At 42.3% G+C, this 19,079-nt stretch overlaps 1 protein-coding gene across 2 annotated transcripts in view; it reads left to right on the forward strand.

Annotated features, from left to right (window-relative positions):
- The window catches only part of LOC134345844 (dedicator of cytokinesis protein 2-like), a 1,258,793-nt gene that overhangs the window by 1,053,466 nt on the left and 186,248 nt on the right, over positions 1–19,079 (forward strand). For both annotated transcript variants that reach the window (XM_063047144.1, XM_063047146.1), the window contains 2 exons: positions 7,764–7,849; positions 12,420–12,576. In XM_063047144.1, coding sequence (XP_062903214.1) covers positions 7,764–7,849; positions 12,420–12,576 — 243 coding nt within the window. The remainder of the gene's footprint in view (positions 1–7,763; positions 7,850–12,419; positions 12,577–19,079) is intronic.

Genomic DNA, 19,079 nt, shown 5'->3' on the forward strand with positions numbered 1-19,079 from the left:
CCATATTAGAATTACAGCACGGAAACAGGCCATCTCGGCCCTTCTAGTCCGTGCCGAACTCTTACTCTCACTAGTCCCACTGACCTGCACTCAGCCCATAACCCTCCGTTCCTTTCCTGTCCATATAACTATCCAATTTAACTTTAAAGGACAACATCGAACCTGCCTCAACCACTTCTGCTGGAAGCTCATTCCACACAGCTACCACTCTCTGAGTAAAGAAGTTCCCCCTCATGTTTACCCCTAAACTTTTGCCCTTTGGTCCAAAGGATCTCTTCCTACGCATTACTGTCTACATACAGTGTCACTTAAAGGTAGAAAATGTCTCTCTACATTCCAGCTAATTAGATATAACTCTGAAGTTTCCTTAGCAAATCATACCTTGTATTTATTCATAGGAAAACATAGGAATCAAACACTTATTATTGATGCACATTTGAAAAAAATGGCCTCTGACACTAGTGTGTATTCCATGAAAAAGCAGAGGTGAGGTCATGGACCCTATACAGATTATAGAGGAGGTGGTGTCTCCAGTCTTGAGGCAATGTAGGGTGGATAAATCCCCAGGGCCTGACAAGGTGTTACCTTAGACCCTGTGGGAGAAACTGCAGGGCCCCTAGCAGAGACACTTAAATCATCCTTAGGCCTGGCCGAGGTACCGGAGGATTGGAGGAAAACTAATGTTGTTCCATGGGTTAAGAAAGGCACTAAGAATAAGTCAGGAGATTATAGACCAGTAAGCCTGTTATCTGTAGTGGGAAAGTTATTGGAAGGTACTCTAAGGGACTGGATATATACATATATGGATACACAGAGACTGATTATGGATTACCTGACAAATCTGTTGGAATTCTTTGAAGAAATAGGAAGCAGGATAGACAAAGGAGATTTGGTGGATGTTGTGTACTTGGATTTTCAGAAGGCCTTTAACAAGGTGGCACACATGAGGCTGTTTAACAAATTAAGAGCCCATGGATAGAGCATTGGCTGATTGGCAGGAGACAAAGAGAGAGAATAAAGTGAGCCTTTCCTGGTTGGTTGCCGGGGACTAGTGGTGGTGCACAGTGGAGTGCTAGGACCGATTAGTTTTACATTATATATCAATGATTTGAATCAGAGCTGATGGCTTTGTGACCAAGTTTGCCACTGATACGAAGATAGGTGGAGGGGAAGGGGAAGGTAGGTTGGAGGAAGCAGAGAAGTCACAGAACAATTTAGACAGAATAGGAGAATGGGTTGGGAAGTACATGGTCATGCACTTCGGTAGAAGAAATAAAAACTTTCTAAAATTTTTAAAAATCTGAGGGGCAAGGGGACTTGGGAGTCCTCATGCAAGATTACCTAAAGGTTAATTTTGCAGGATGAGTCAGCGGTGAGGAAGGCAAATGCGATATTAGCATTCATTTCAAGAAGACTAGATTATAAAAGAAAGGATGTAATATTGAGGCTTTATAATGCACTGGTGAGACCTCACTTGGAGTATTGTGAGCATTTTTGGGTCCTAAGAAGGGATGTGCTGACATTGGAGAGAGTTCAAGGGAGGTTCATGAACATGATTCCTTGATTGAAAGGCTTATTAATGGCTCTGGGCCTGTGCTCACCTGAATTCAGAAGAATGAGGGGGGATCCCATTGAAACCTTTCAAATGTTGAAAGGCTCGATAGAGTGGATGTGGAGTGGATGTATCCTATGGTAGGGGTGTCTAAGACTAGACGGCACATCTTAGAATAGAGGGGCATCCATTTAGAAGGGAGATGAGGAGGAATTTCTTCAGCCTGAGCGAGGTGAATCTGTGGAATTCATTGCCACAGGCAACTGTGGTGGCCAAGTCATTGGATATATTTAAGGCAGAGGTTGATAGATCCGTGATTAGTCAATGCATGAAGGGATATGGGGAAAAGACAGGAGATTAGAGCCAAGAGGAAAATGGATCAGCAATGATGAAATAGTGGAGCATACTCGATGGGCCTAATGGCCTAATATATTTGCTCTTATATTTTATGGTCTTTTAGTCTTATGGATAGTCAACATTGCTTTGTGTGTGGTAAGTCGTGTCTTTCCAATTTTATAGTGTATTTTGAGGAAGTTACCAGGAAAGTGGATGAAGTCAAGGTAGCGGATGTTGTCTGCATGGGTCCCATATGGAAGGTTGGCGAAGAAGGTTCAGTCACTCGGCATTCAAGATGAGATAGTAGATTGGATTAGATGTTGGCTCTGTGGGAGAAGCCAGAGAGTGGTAGTAAATGGTTACTACTCTGATTGGAGGCCTGTGACTAGAGGTATGCTGCAAGATTTGATGCAATGTCCATTGTTGGTTTCTCATCCATATCAACAAACTGGATGATAATGTGGAAAAGTGGATCAGCAAATTTGTGGATGATTGGGGACGTAGTGGACAAACTGGAAGACTATCAAAGCTTGTGAAAGAATATGAATCTGCTGGAATAATGGGCTGAAAAATGGCAGATGGCATTTAATGCAGACTACTGTGGGACGCAAGGGAAGAGTTGCTGAGCCTCTGGCAATGATCCTTGCATCATCAATGGGGACGGGAGAGGTTCCGGAGGATTGGAGGATTGCAGATGTTGTTCCATTATTCAAGAAAAGGAGTAAAGATAGCCCAGGAAATTACAGCATAGTGAGTCTTATTTCAGTGGTTGGTAAGTTGATGGAGAAAGTCCTGAGAGGCAGGATTTATGAATATTTGGAGAGGCATAATATGATTAGGAATAGTCAGCATGGCTTTGACAAAGGCAGGTCGTGCCTTACAAGCCTGACTGAATTTTTTGAGGATGTGACTAAACATGTTGATGAAGGTAGAGCTGTAGATGTAGAGTATATGAATTCCAGCAAGGCATTTGATAAGGTACCATGCCAGGCTTATTGAGAAAGTAAGGGATCCAAGGGGACTTTGCTGTGTGGATCCAGAACTGGCTTGCCAACAGAAGGCAAAGAGTGGTTGTAGACAGGTCCTATTCCTGCATGGAGGTCAGTGACCAGTGGTACGCCTCAGAGATCTGTTCTGAAACCCCTACTCTTTGTAATTTTTATAAATGACCTGGATGAGGAAGTGGAGGAATGGGTTAGTAAATTTGCTGATGACACAAAGGTTGGGGATGTTGTGGATAGTGTGAGGGGCTGTCAGAGGTTACAGCGGGATATTGGTAGGATGCAAAACTGGGTTGAGAAGTGGCAGATGGAGTTCAACCCAGATAAATGTAAAGTGGTTCATTTTGGTAGGTCAAATATGATGGCAAAATTTAGTATTAATGGTAAGACTCTTGGTAGTGTAGATAATCAGAGGGATCTTGGAGTCTGAGTCCATTAGACACTCAAAGCTGCTGCGCAGGTTGACTGTGTGGTTAAGAAGGCATACAGTGTATTCATCAACTGTGGGATTGAGTTCAAGAGCCGAGAGTTAATGTTACAACTATATAGGACCCTGGTCAGACCCCACTTGGAGTACTGTGCTCAGTTCTGATCACCTCACTACAGGAAGGATGTGGAAACCATAGAAAGGCTGCAGAGGAGATTTACAAGGATGTTGCCTGGATCAGGGAGCATGCTTTATGAGAGCAGGTTGAGTGAACTTGACCTTTTCTCCTTGGAGTGACGGAGGATGAGAGGTGACCTGATGGAGGTGTATAAGATGATGAGAGGCATTGATCATGTGGTTAGTCAAAGGCTTTTTCCCAAGGCTGAAATGGCTAACATGAGAGGGCACAATTTTAAGGTGCCTGGAAGTAGGTACAGAGGAGATGTCAGGGGTAAGTTTTTTATGCAGAAGTGTGGTGAGTGCGTGGAATAGGCTGCCGGCGACGGTGGTGGAGGGTCTTTTAAGAGACTTTTGGATAGGTACATGGAGCTCAGAACAATAGAGGGCTATGCGTAACCCTGGGCAATTTCTAAAGTAAGTACATGTTCAGCACAGCATTGTGGGCCGAAGGGCCTGTATTGTGCTGTAGGTTTTTCTATATTTTGATGTTTCTACTGTTTGTACTTCTTTATCTCACTACCTACCTGTGGTACCACTTTCAATGAATTATGGTCCTTCATTCCCAGATCCCTTTGCTCTATGGATGAAAGGGATCCACTGTATCCATTGTAAAGACAGCTTTTGGCACATTGGCCTTTATAAATCAAAGCATTGAGTACAGAAGATGGGATGTTATCTTGAAGTTGTATAAGACGTTGGTGAGACCGCAGTTGGAGGACTGTGTCCAGTTTTGATCACCTACCTTCAGGAAAGTTTGAAAATGTGCAGAGAAAATTTATAAGGATGTTGGTGTGGACTTGAGGACCTGAGTGAAAGGGAAAGGTCGAATAGGCTACAACTTTATTCCCTAGAGCGTAGATTATTCTATGTTCTATGTTTTAGAACACAGGAACACAGCACAAGAACAGACCTTCAATCCCACTATGTTCATGACACATTAAATATATCTCCTCTTCCTGCACATTGTCCATAGCCCTCCTTTCCCTTCATATCTATGTGACTGTCTGGAAGTCTGTTGAATGCCTGTATTGTATCTAGTTCTATTACTACCTCTGGCAGCACATTCCAGGTACTCTCCACTCTCTGTGTAAAGCAAATCTTGCCCTGTAAACCCTCCCTAAACTTCCCCCTCTCACCTTTGTTGTTGGGAAAGAATAGTGAGGGCCAATAACCAGTAAATAGGGATGTAGATGTGGAACAGAACCACAGAGAAAGCCTCGAAGTAGGGAGATGGAGTGCCAAAGTGACGACACCCAAGTTTCAGGAGCTTTACTGATTCTGTTATAGCATTGTTGTCATAGAAAACTGAACTTGCTGTTAGACCTGTAATTAGGTCCGAGTCTGTAAGTCTTTTTGTAGCCACCATTTTGTTATCAAATTGTAGTTATCTGGTTATCTCGTCAACTGAGAATGCGGTGCCCATGACCATCAACAGTTGATTTTGTTGGATTGGGCTGTCAAATTATTATTTCTCTTATATTTTCCTTATAATTTAGGTTTCCTATGGCTCTTTAAGATTGTAATAGCTGGGAGTGGTAACAGGGATAAGCTCCCATTCCTTATTAAATGCTCCCAAATCAAATAGCCTCTGACAACCAAGTCCAACTCCTGGTCTTCACACATAGCTACTAAGCCTGGTGGAACTGTTTCTATTGACAAGAGAAGGGGTAAAGGCAGGTTACTGGCACCTTAAAATCATAAGACCATAAAGACATAGGAGCAGAATTAGGCCATTCAGCCCATTGTCTGCTTCGCCATTCCATCATGGCTGATCCCGGATCCCACTTAAACCCATATACCTGCCTTCTCGCCATATCCTTTCATGCCATGACCGATCAGGATACAATCAACTTCTGCCTTAAATACACCCACGGACTTGGTCTCCACCGCAGTCTTTGGCAGAGCATTCCACAGATTTGCTACCTAAAAAAAAATCCTCCTTACCTCTATTCTAAAAAGTCACCCTCAGTTTTCAGGCTGTGCCCTCTAGTACTGGACACCCCCACCATAGGAAACATCTTCTCCACATCCACCTTAGCTAGTCCTTTCAAAATTCGGTGGGTTTCAATGAGATCTCCCCACATTCTTCTAACTTCCAGTGAGTACTGGTCCAAGGCTGCCAAATGTTCCTTATATGTTAAACCTTTCATTCCTGTATCATCCTTGTGAACCTCCTCTGGACTTTCTCCAATGACAACACATCCTTCCTGAGATTTGGGGACCAAAATGGTTGACAGTACTCCAAGTGCAGCCTGACTTGTGTCTTATAAAACCTCAGCATTATCTCCTTGCTTTTATATTCTATTCCTCTTGAAATAAATACCAACATTGCATTTGCCTTCCTTACCACAGACTCAACCTGTAAATTAACCTTCTGGGAGTCCTCCACGAGGATTCCTAAGTCCCACTGCACTTCTGATGTTTGGACCTTCTTCCAATACACTGTATTCCATCTGCCACTTTTTTTGCCCATTCTTCCAATTTGTCTAAGTCCTACTGCAAACCAGTCGCTTCGGGCAAATAGGACTCTTCAGCCATGATTGGCAGCTCATCTAATCTCGGACTTCCACTGCCTTGCATACATATCCACTCACGGGGAAGACTTTAGGAGTAAGTGCACAGGAAAACTCTGGAGCTGGAGTCCCCAAGACAGTCCTACGTTGAGTTCAATGCTGGCTGGCATCTCCTGCGACGCTGCTGGTGCCAAGCTGTATTGGTCTCTGCCATTCCTTTGGGTTTATCAGCTGCTTGGCGATGGGGAGCTTTCTCTCCATATTGTACTGCCCCTAGCTTGCTTACTGGCTTGCGTACATAGTTAGCTAGGACGCAACATCCATGGTTGACCTCAACTAATGGAGGATCCCATTTAACTTTTCTATGCTTGCTTGTATTTTTATATAATCACTTATAGTTATGTAATTGTTCAGTAAATTTTCTGGTTAATTGAAGTGTAGCTGATTCTGTATTCTTCTGGAAGCTTTTCAGCTTCTCTGCAGCAGATGTCACATCCCTGGAATCTAGCAACGTTATCTCTGCCTCTGTTGGCCAGAGTTGACCGTGGGTGTTGCATCCTTACTGTCTAGCTATGCAAGCCAGGGCAGTACAATATGGAAAGCAAGCTGTTGTATATGTAGCAGGCTCGCCCTCTCCATGCAGCTGATGAACCCAAAGGAACAGCAGAGACCAATACAGTTTGGCACCAGCAGCGTCGCAGGAGTTGCCAGTCAGTGTTGAACTCAATGCAGGACGGCCTTAGGGACTCCAGCTTCATATTTTTCCTCACGGTTTACTCCCAAAGCCTTCCCCATGAGTGGGTATAGCCACAAGGCTGCAGAGGTTAGAGCTCAGATTTTTATTGGTTATTTGTTATCACTATAATTTTGCTTATCTGTCATCTGAGTGTGAGATGAGAACGACTTTTTCTTTGTCTTTTCTTTGTTTATGCTTTGTTTTTTTATTTATTCTATATATTTATTTTTAAGACCATAAGACCATGAGATATAGGAGCAGAATTAGGCCATTTGGCCCATCAAGTCTGTTCTGTCATTTCATCATGGCTGATTTATTTCTCTCTCAGCCCCAGTCTCCTGCCTTCTCCCCGTAACCCTTCATACCCTGACTAACCAAGAATCTTGATTACAGCACTTTTGCCTTGTATACCTAAAGACTTGACGTCCACAGCCATCTGTGGCAACGAATTCCACAGATTCACCACTCTCTGGCTAAGGAAGCTCCTCCTCATCTCCATTCTAAATGGATGTCCCTCTATTTTGAGGCTGTGTCCTCTTGCCTTAGACTGCCCCACCACAGGAAACATCCTCTCTTCATCCACTCTATCAAGGCCTTTCAACATGCGATAGGTTTCAATGAGATCCCGATCTCTAACGCAGTAGGGAATTGACCCATCCAGACCAATGAGCCACATCAACTAGCATCCTACCTATTTAACCCCAGCCTAATCACAGGACAATTTACCAATTAACCTACTAACCAGTACATTGTTGGACGGTGGGAGGAAACTGGAGCACTCAGAGGAACACTTGTTCTTGTAACTCTTAATAAAACAGCTGTGACCACCAACTTTCATGCCTTATTCTGGAGTTCCAAAGAACCTCAGATCAATATCACCAGGTTCAAAATTATCCATAGTGCGAACTGTCCACAAGAAACAAAGATGTGGTACAACTGGGACACTGTCTGTGATATCATCTTTGCTGAAATTGTTTGTAAACCTCACCTCACTTCACCCTCTCTGTTCTTTTCTCAGTTTGAGGATGAAATTATCAAAAATCTGGACCATGAAGTGGAAGGTGGTCGAGGAGATGAACAGTACAAGACCCTCTTTCAGAAGATGTAAGTTGATTATTCCAAGTAAATGTATTACCAAAATATATTGATGTCACCATATACTATCCTGAGATTTATGGTCTTGCAGGCGTTTACAGGAAAATGAAGAAATACAATCAGTGGCCTCTTGATTAGGTACATCTCAACATCTCATTGGTGGGGAGGACTTTACCCTTGACGGAGTGGGCTGTATCCATGACCTTTTGTAGGCTTTTCTGTTCAAGGGCAGTGGTGTTTCCACACCAGGCCATGATACAACCAGTCACACCACACATCTATACAAGTTTGTCAAATTTTTAGATATCGTGCTGAATCGTTGCAAACTTCTAAGAGTGTAGAGGGGCTGCCATGCTTTCTTCATAATTGAACTTGCATCTGGTTTCCTCTCACAGTCCAAAGATGTACTGGTTAGTAGGGTAACTAGTAAGTTATCCTGTGATTAGGCTGGGGCCAAACAGGTAGTGCTGGGTGGCATGGCTCATTGGGCTGGTTGGGCCTGTTCCTCTTACGTGCTGGGCCTAGGACAGGTCTTCTGAAATAATAGCACTGAGGAATTTAAAGTTGCTGACACTCTGCACCTCTGATCCTCCCATGTGGACAGGCTCATGGACTTCCAATTTCCTCCTCCTGTAGTCAATAATCAGCCCCTGGGTCTTGCTGACATTGAGAGCAGGGTAGCGAAATTGACACAGAGTCCGCAGTCTACATGGGAGGCAACACCACTGCTGTCAAGAAAACTGCCCTGACAATGTTTCTATCCCTTAATTAATGTTATTTTGACAAGCATGTATAAATAATGATTAAAAAGTTTCCACCGGAGGGAGAATTTTTAATTGGGTGCCTTTGCTGCCATAAAGTGCATTTTTTATTTTAAAAAGGAATTAACCTTTAGATTAATTTCCGTGGTCTTGCAGAAAATGTAATAAAGCATGTCATTATTTAATTTCACTGCAGAAATTCATTTTTGTTGAAATATTTTAAAGGGAAGTTTTATATTGGCATGTGAGGCCACTCAGCCCATTGAGTCTGTACTACTGATGACTGAGACATGTAAGAAACTGCAGAAAGTAGTGGACTATGCCCAATATTTCACATCCCCATCACCCAGGGCATGCCCTCTTCTCATTACTACCATCAGGGAGGATATACAGGAGCCTGAAGACATGTAGTTAATGTTTTAGGAACAGCTTCTTCCCTTCTGCCATCAGATTTCTGAACGGTTGATGAACCAGTAAACACTACCCGACTAGTTTGCTGTCTTTTTGCACTATATATTTATTTTTATATACTTCTCATTGTAACGTATGGTATTTTTAAAAATGTTTTCCATGTCACTCACAATAAATCTGATTCTGATGATCAACAGATGTTGTAGCCTCAACAAAGCAAAATCGGTCGTCAAAGAACCCCACCACATGGGCCATGCCCTAATCATCCTAAACACTACGGGGTTTAGTAACACACTAAATCTCTGATTAGTTTGCAATAAAATTGAACAATAAGGTCAAGAAGTTTTGCCTAAACTTTAATCCACAAGGATTGGAATAAGTAGGCTGAGGGATTGACTAGTAAGAGAATGAAGACCTCAAAGGATCAGGAGGGATGGAGTTTGTGGAAGGGTAGAGCTGGAAGGGGTTATTAAAGTTTAAATTTTCTGGCATCTGCTGCTTTTGCATTGGATAAAAGTTGTCCTGACTCACTGTGCCCTGCACTGATAGATCAGATTTCTGCCTCATTCCTCTTTACTTGATAAATCATTGAATGTCTTCAAGCTAGTTGAGTAACAGCAGTTCTGTTATACATTTAGGCTTCCTGCCACCATAGATATTAGCACGTTTCAGTGATGAGAGTCTGATAATGTGAAACCCTGCTACAATACCTAGTTTCCTTGAAGCACTGTATTGCCCAGAAGTTAAATTTGCTTAGTGTGCACTTAATCATTCAAAGTTGCCTCACACCATTGCTTAATAAATATAAGATCAGGAGCATGAGAAAACAGCTCAGACCACTACGCCTACACTACCGTTCAGAAGGGAAATGCTGATCTGTGCTTAGCCCCAATCCCTTGATTCTTGAAGTTGCCTACTTGTAAGTTCTGTGCTCTGAGGGGAACAGCCAATTATCTGCCTGTACATTTTACTTGCTCAGCTAAAGGATAATATAAGGGAACTTGTAAGATGTCTATCAATTAAGTGTTTAAATTATTTCATTCAAGAGTCTGTGCTGCTCATGGGCTATAGTCCTATGATATAAAATTAGTTGTATAAGTAATTTATTTTATTTAGAGGAACAGAACAGGCCCTTTGGAAGGAAAAATGAAAAAGCAGATTGTTATTTAAATGGTAAAAAAAAAACTTGCAGCACGCTGCTGTGCAGAGGGACTTGGGAGTGCTTGTGCATGAATCACAAAGGGTTGGTTTGCAGCTGCAGCAGGCTGTCAAGAAAGCGAATGGAATGTTGGCCTTCATTGCTCGAGGAATTGAATTGAAGAGCGGGGAGGTTATGCTGCAACTATACGGGGAACTGGTGAGGCCGCACCTGGAGTACTGCATGCAGTTCTGGACTTCTTACTTGAGGAAGGATATACTGGCTTTGGAGGCGGTGCAGAGGAGGTTCACCAGGTTGATTCCAGAGATGAGGGGGTTAGACTATGAGGAGAGATTGAGTTGCCTGGGACTGTACTCGCTGGAATTCAGAGAGATCTTATGGAAACATATAAATTTATGAAAGGGATAGATAGAGGTAGGAAAGTTGTTTCCACTGGTAAGTGGGACTAGAACTAGGGGACCTAGCCTCAAGGTTCTGGGGAGTAGATTTAGGATGGAGGTGAGGAGAAATGTTTTTTTCCCAGAGAGCGGTGAATCTGTGGAAGTCTCTACCCAATGAAACAGTGGAGGCTACCTCAGTAAGTATATTTAAGACAAGATTGGATAGATTTTTTGCATAGTAGGGGAATTAAGGGTTATGGGGAAAAAGCAGGTGGGTGGAGATGAGTCCATGGCCAGATCAGCCATTGACTGGCGGAGCAGGCTCAACGGGCCAGATGGCCGACTCCTGCTCCTATTTCTTAGGTTCTTACGTTCTTCTGGCCCAATGAGCCGCACCACCCAACAACCCTCTACTTAATCCTAACTTCATCACAGGACAATTTACAATGACCGATTAACCTCCTCACCGGTACATCTTTGGAATATGGAAGGAAACCGCAGTACCGCTCCATGTTGACAAATTCAGTGCTGTGCAGAAAAAAACACAAATAATAATATTAAATAAATATGCAATAAATATAAGATGAAGAGTCCTTGAAAGTGAGTCCATTGGTTGTGGGCGCAGTTCAGTGATGTGGCAAGTGAAGTTGAATGAAGTTATACCCTTTGCTTCAAAAGCCTGATGGTTGAAGGGTAATAATTGTTCCTGAAGCTGATGGTGTGGGTTCTGAGGTAGGCAGCTTTGTGAGATGGATCATGTGAAAGTGAGAATAAGAGGGGGTTTGGCAGAAGTGTTGATTGGTAAGGAATGCTGTGAGACCTGCTGGGCATGTCCCAGAGCCCTAATCTTGGTAAAATGGTAAATTGAGTTTACTTTTGTCACACGTACTGAGGTACAGTGAAAAACTTGTCCTGCATACCATCCATATAGATCACTTCATTACTTTGAGGCAGTACGAGATCTACATTCAGGTAGTATAAGGTTGAACAATAACTGAATGCGGAATAAAGTGTTACAGCTCAGAGGAAGTGTAGACAGGCAGGCAATAAGCTGCAAGGGCCATGAAGGTGTGGATTGTGAGGTCAACAGTCGATCTTCTCGTACTAGGGGATTGTTGAGCAGGCATCTAACAGCAGGATAGAGTTCATCTTGAGATTAGTGGCACGTGCTTTCAAGCTTTTGTATCTACAGCCTGATGTAAATGGAGCAGCACAGGAGCATAGCGGTTAGCACGCTTTACTGTACCAGCGAAACAGGTTCAATTCCCGCCACTTCCTGTAAGGAGTTTGTACATTCTCCCTGTGACCACATGGGTTTCCCCGCGGGTGCTCTGGTTTCCTCCCACAATCCAATGACGTGCCGGTTGGTAGGTTAATTGGTCAGTGTAAATTGTCCCGTGATTAGGCTAGGGTTAAATCAGGGGTTGCCAGGTGGTGGCTTGAAGCGCAGGATGTACATACTCTGCGCTATACCGCAATAGTAAATAAATAAATAAAGAGATTGCTCTTCCGAATCTGTCCCGCAATGTCAACAGTTCCATTCCTCCCGTTAATGTTGTTCCTCAAACACATTGCTTGTTACTTTGCATATATCACTCAGCTCTTCAAAGGTCGGTTCCATTCCTGGGGGATGTTGACTGTTGTTTGTGGTTCTGATTTCAAAGCAGTGCTTGTAAATTACCCCAGTGAAGACGTGGCAAATAAATCAAGAGGGGTTTGGATGAGCAGGTGAGCTCGAGGAAAAGGGAATATGGGGAGGGAAAATGCAACTAACTGAAATGCTCTGCGTGGACATGATGGGCCAAATGGCCTGCTGCGCTATATTAAGTGAATTAATTTGTTCCATTTCTTTGCCCTCTTTTTTGCAGCTTGTTGGAGCTTTGTGTACAATCCCAATATTTAGCAAGACAAGGTGAATCTTTTGTTGCCTTGGTAACTGGCCTACTGGAAAGGCTTCTGGACTACAGGAATGTAATGAATGATGAGAACCAGAACTACAGCATGAATTGCACCGTAAATCTGCTGGTAGGTCATTTTCAAGTCAAACCCAAGAAAGCACAATGCATTATGAATCTTTCATGTTCTGTATAAAACTTTTCTGCATAAAACTTTGATTAGGCCATTTGTGGAGTAGTGTGTGCAGTTATGGTCACGGCATTACATGAAGGATGTGAAAGCTTTGCAGAGGGTACAGAAGAGGTTTAGCAGGATGCTGCCTGGATTAGAGCAAATGAGTTATAAGGAGAGGTTGGACAAACATGGACTGTTTTCTCTGAAATATCAGAGGTAGAGGGGAGACTTAATGGAAGTCTATAAAATTGTGAGAATCATCAACAGGTAAATGTTCAAAGGCTTTTTCCCAGTTGGGATTGACAGATACCCTAGGTCATGCTGTTAATTTACTTTGAGCTTTGAAGGTGAGAGGAAAACATTTAATGGGTATGTACAAGGCAATTCTTACGGAGAGGATGGTAAGTGCCTGGAAAGTGCTGCCAGGAGAGAATCAGATACAATGGCAATGTTTAAGTGGCACGGTGGACAGGCTATCTTGGCACCGGGATGTGTACTGAAACCTGCAGGTTGTCCCCAGCACATCCTTGGGTGTGTTGCTCGTAAATATAAACAACGCTCTTCACTGTGTGTTTCGATGTACATGTGTTAAACAAATCTGAATCTCAAATGTAGACAAGCAAGTGAACGGACAGGGAATGGAGGGGTATGGACTGTGTGCTGACAGATTGAACTGATTTAGATTGGCAGACATGGTAGGCCAAAGGGCCTGTTTCTGTGTACTCTGTGTTTGCATTTCCTGCCTCCATTATTCTTTGCTTCAGACACTCCAGTGATGTTTTCACTGGGACATAGCCTCAAGATTTGAGGGAGGATCTACTTTTCCCAGGGAGTGGTGAATCTGTGGAATTCTCTGCCCAATGGAGCAGTGGAGGGTACCTCAGTAAATATATTTAAGACAAGGCTGGATAGATTTTTGCACAGTAGGAGAATTAAGAGTTATGGGGAAAAGGCAGGTAACGCGATGAGTTCATGGTCAGATCAGCCATGATCTTATTGACTGGTGGAGCAGGCTCGATGGGCCAGATGGCCTGCTCCTGCTCCTTTTTCTTATGTTCTTATGACTAGTATCCAGAGGCTTGGAGTGATTATGAACAAACATTTGTACAGTTAACAATGATGCTGATCAACTGGCTGGAGTGTTCACTGATATCCTCACTTTTGCTTCAGCAGTCTGAGGTACCCAACCTTCTTCAGGTGGACTTTAACCATACACTCAGTGACCATTTTATTGTGCATGATTGTGACTGTGGCCTATCCACTTAAAGGTTCAACGGATTGTGCATTCAGAGATGCTCTTCTGCACACCACTGTTGTAATACATGTTTTAGAAAAGTTATTGCCTTTTAACCATCAGGCTCCTGAACCAGTGTGGATAACCTCCACACTGAACAGACTCCACAATGTATAAACTCACTTTCGAGGACTCTACAATTTATATTCTCAGTATTATTTACTTTTTTAATGTATTATTTGCACGATTTGTCCTCTTTTGCACATTGGATGTTTGTCAGTCTTTGTTATGTACAGGTATTCATAAATTCTATGTAGTTCTTTATTTTCCTGTAAATGCTTGCAAGGAAATGAATCTCAAAGTAGTTTATCATGACATATACACTCAGTGGCCACATTATTAGGTACTCTTCAGAGATGCTTTTCTGCACACCACTGTTGTAACATATGGTTATTTGAGTTGCCTCACCTTCCTGAAAAACTTGAGCTAGTCTGGCCATTCTCCTCTGACCTCTCTCGATAACAAGACATTTTCTCCCATAAAACTGCCACTCATTGGATGTTTTTCTTTGTTTATCGCATCATTCTCTGTAAATTCTAGAGAATGTTGTGCATGAAAATCCCAGGAGATCAGTTTCTGAGATACTTAAACCACCCCATCTACACTGACAATCATCCCACAGTCAAAGTCACTGTGATCACATTTCATCCCTGTTCTGGTGTTTGGTCTGAACAACAACTGAACCTCTTGACCCTGTCTTCATGCAGTAAGTTGCTGTCACATGATTAGCTAATTAGATATGCGTATTAATGAGCAGGTGTACAGGTGTCGATGTTCCCTCCAATTTTTTTTACAGCTGCATGGACCAAACATTGCAGGAAGTTTTAATACAGGCTGAAAAATGCGCAGTACTTTAATTGTTTTCCATATATAATATGCATATTTTGACTAACAGTTTCTCAACAATGAGCTACCAACTTCCATTCTGTGTTTATTGTTACAATTTGTAAGAATGTTGTAACTTGAAACACTGACAATGTAAATCCCTTGAAGCTCTAAAATGTTTCAAAGTAAAGGTTGTGGTACGTTTATTATTCAGAAAATTTGTGGATTATATTCATTAACACAATTAAATACAAGGTATTTCACAATTATATTCTCAGTGATTTCAAAATTATGTGCAAATGTCTTAGGCACATCTAAAAACATTCTGTCAAGTGAAAATAATGAAATGAAAAATTCCTATATGTCAAAAAATTACTATAAAGAGCAGTAAACAGTAAAAAAAAACCTAAATAAAACCAATATTTGGTGTGACCACCCTTCACCTTTAAAATTGCATCAATTGTCTTGGGTACACTGTCTTGCAGTTCTATAAGAAAATCGGCTGGTAGGTTGTTCCAAGCATCTTGGAGAACTTGCCACAGTTCTTCTGCAGACTTTAGCTGTCTCGCTTGCTTCTGTCTCTCCAGGTAATCCCAGACAGACTCAATAATGTCGAGATCAGGGCTTTGTGGAGGCCTTACCATCTGAAACCACATTAAAAATTTAGGTTCCCTAAGACTTTTGCATTGTATTGTAATTTCAAAATTATATTAACATTATATAAAAGAAAATTCCAGCTGTGTGGCATCAGAGGCTATGTGTGTGGGAGCACTTCAGTAACTGCAACCACGCAGCTTAGAGGGAACAGTGATAGGTGTACCTAATAGAGTGGCCACTGAAAGTATTTCTCTGTTCTGCTGAAATCACAGTATATATCACATACAAGTCAAATTTATATGGTTACATATACATATGTTGATAATAAATTTACTTTGAACTTTGGTTAGATCATTCCTGGTGCACCAGGAGCAGTTCCAGGTACAACACCTTAGGGAAGGACATATTGGTCTTGGAAAGGGCCAGGCCCATTCCCTGCTTTATCACTGTGTTTCCTGCAACTTTATTTCCCTCAGCTTCCTATCCAATTCCCTTTCCTTCATTACCTCAACTTCCACCTCTCTTGTGTGAAATGAGTTTCAGGTCTTATCCTTGGCTACATTAAAAATAGGCCTACTTTAATTAAGAGGAATTCAGAAGAATGAGGGGTGGCCTAATTGAAACCCATGGAATGCTGAAAGGCCTTAATGGAGTGGATGCAGGGAGGTTGTTTCCTGTGACGGCGGAGGGGCGGTGCGGTGGGTGTAAGACCAGAGGACACAGCCTCAGAATAGAGGGACATCCATTTAGAATGGAGAAGAGGAGGAATTTCTTTACCAGAGAGTAGTGAATAAGTGCAATTCTTTGCCACAGGCGGCTGTGGAGGCCAAGTCTGTAGGTATAGATTAAGACAGAGGTTGATAGGTTCTTGATTGGACAGGGCATGAAGGGACACAAGGAGAAGAGTTTGAGGCTGAGAGGAAAATGGATCAACCATGATAAAATGGCAGAACAAACAATGGGACAAATGGCCTAATTCTGCTCCTGTATCTTAAGGTCCTGTGGCCCAAAATGTTCTGTAGAAGGGAAGAGTTAGATTGATCTTAGAGCAGGTTAAAAGATCTGCACAACAAAGATCAAAGTCAAAGTAAATTTATTATCAAAGAACATACATGTCACCACATGCAAATTTGAGAATCATTTTCTTGTGGGCATACTCAATAAATCTATAGAATGGTGGCAGAAGTGCCTGTACTGTGCTGTAGTGTTTTTTGCTCTATGTTATGTGATTCTCACCTGCTCCCTGACATCCCTTACCTCTTCACCTAAATAAATCTCTGACTTGGGGTCTTGCATCACCAGCCAGTGACAACCATTATTGTGGTTTTCTATCTCATCCACAGCTATTGCCTCTTTCAAAGCACCCTTTTCAAGGCCAGTTTCTTTTACAGAGAGTGGGGTAGGTGTTTGGAAAGTGCTGCCAGGGTTGGTTGTAGAAGTAGATTCGTTATCAAAACTTGTGGCATTTAGTAGGCATCTGAACCTCCTTTGCCTCAAGGGGTACAACCCAAGTTTCCTTCAGCTAGCCTCGCTGGAAAACCCCTCACCCCAGAACCATTTTGCTAAACCTTCTCTGTACCTTAACCATATCTGGAGGGCTGGAGTAGGAGCAAATTTCTGAATGGATTAGGTCCTTGTTGGACCACGCACAGAGCAGTTCAGGACACCACATTCTGGGGAAGGTTTAATGGTTATAGAGGACTATAGCAAAGATCCATTGGAATTCCTTGTATTAAATGATGAGGTGCGATTGTACAAACTGAGGTTGTATCCCTGGTATTTGGAAGATATGCAGAGTTGACTCGAAGCTTAAGGTATAAAGTGAATTAATGGGGTATGGGAGAAAATTACTTTGAGGGAAAGAGTTGAAAAATTTGAGCGGCTGTTTCAGGAGCAAACAACAAAATGTCTGGCAGAGGAATTCAATGGGTTGAGCAGCAAATGTGGGGGATGGGCATACTGTTCCCTCTAAGCCGCATGGTGTACGGCCACGCAGTAACTGAAATGCTCCTGTGCACGTAGGTTTTGTTACAACACCTCTGTAATTTTCTTTCAAACATATACACAGAATAATATGGCACAAGAACAGACCATTAAGCCCACAATGTTGTGCTGAGCCAGCTAAAAAGCAAATCAAAAACACCCACACACTAATCCCTCCTACTGACACCATGTCCATATCCATATCCCTCCATTTTCCTCACATCCATGGGTTGATGCAAACAACTCTTGAAAGCCTCGAATGTATTTGCCTCTACCACCTTACCAGGGAGCCATTCCAGGCATCCATGATTCGCTGAGTATAAAACTTACCCTTCGCACCTCCCTCTCACCTTCAATGCATGCCCTCTGGTATTAGACATTTCTACCTGGGGAAATAGATACTCTCTCTCCACTCTGTGCCTCTCATAACCTTTTGAATCCTCTATCAGTTCAGATCTCATCCTCAGCCTCTGGCACTCCAGAGAAAACTCCAGTTTATCCAGCCTCTCGTGGTAGCACATGAGAGGAGCAAGTAGCAAGCAGCATCCTGGTAAACCTCTTCTGCACCCTCTCCAAAGCCTCAACATCCTTCCTCAAGTGGGGCGACCAGAAATGTATGCATCTCTCCAGCTGTGGCCAAACCAAAGTTTTATATAATGTTAATATAATTTTGAAATTATATTAATATACGCTTGAAGGTTTTGACCAATCTACAATACTGAGCAGATTACTGTCCTTAACGATGTCTTAGAAGATCTGGCATCTCTTTGTAAACTCCTTCAGAAAAGCTGTCTGAATACAATTGAAGCCCTGCAATGTACGAAAACAAATACTAACAAGATACGGTCACAGTGACAATATCACGTATTGGAGTGACAAAGTGAAAACTCTGCTTCCATCTATAAGTTCTGACGTCAATATTGTGCCTGTTATTCGATTCATTCAATGTGTGTGTAATCTCTTAGATAATAGATTTCCTGAAAATCAGTTAAGAGAATGGCAAGCTTTTGACCCTATTGCTATTGCAAATGCAACCAGTTCTGAGTTTGGAAAAGAGAATGTGGTCCGACTGACAAAAAAAAATCCTCAGCTACTTTTACTAACTATGACAAAAGTGTTGCCTCAAAAATATTGCAATATCATGATTGCAAATTTGTCATTTCTGAGAAAGTTAATACTGGTTCAAAGTAAATGTATTATCAAAGTACATGTATGTCAGCATACACATCAATGAGATGCATTTTCTTGTAGGCATACTCAATGAATCCATAGCAGAATAACAACCATAACAGAATCAATGATAGACTGCGCCGACTTGGGCGTTCACCCACTGTGCAAAAGACACAAGCTGTGCAAATAAAAAAGAAAGAAATAGTAATAATAAATAAGCAATAAATATCAAGAATGTGAGATGAACATAGAATAGTACAGCACAGTACAGGCCCTTCGGCCCACATTGTTGTGCCGACCCTCAAACCCTGTCTCCCATATAACCCCCCACCTTAAATTCCTCCATATACCTGTCTAGTAGTCTCTTAAACTTCACTAGTGTATCTGCCTCCACCACTGACTCAGGCAGTGCATTCTACGCACCAACCACTCTCTGAGTAAAAAACCTTCCTCTAATATCCCCCTTGAACTTCCCACCCCTTACCTTAAAGCCATGTCCCCTTGTATTGAGCAGTGGTGCCCTGGGGAAGAGGCGCTGGCTGTCCACTCTATCTATTCCTCTTATTCTCTTGTACACTTCTATCATGTC

The sequence above is a fragment of the Mobula hypostoma genome, chromosome 4 (genome assembly GCF_963921235.1).
Source record: "Mobula hypostoma chromosome 4, sMobHyp1.1, whole genome shotgun sequence".
Taxonomy (NCBI): Eukaryota; Metazoa; Chordata; class Chondrichthyes; order Myliobatiformes; family Myliobatidae; genus Mobula; species Mobula hypostoma.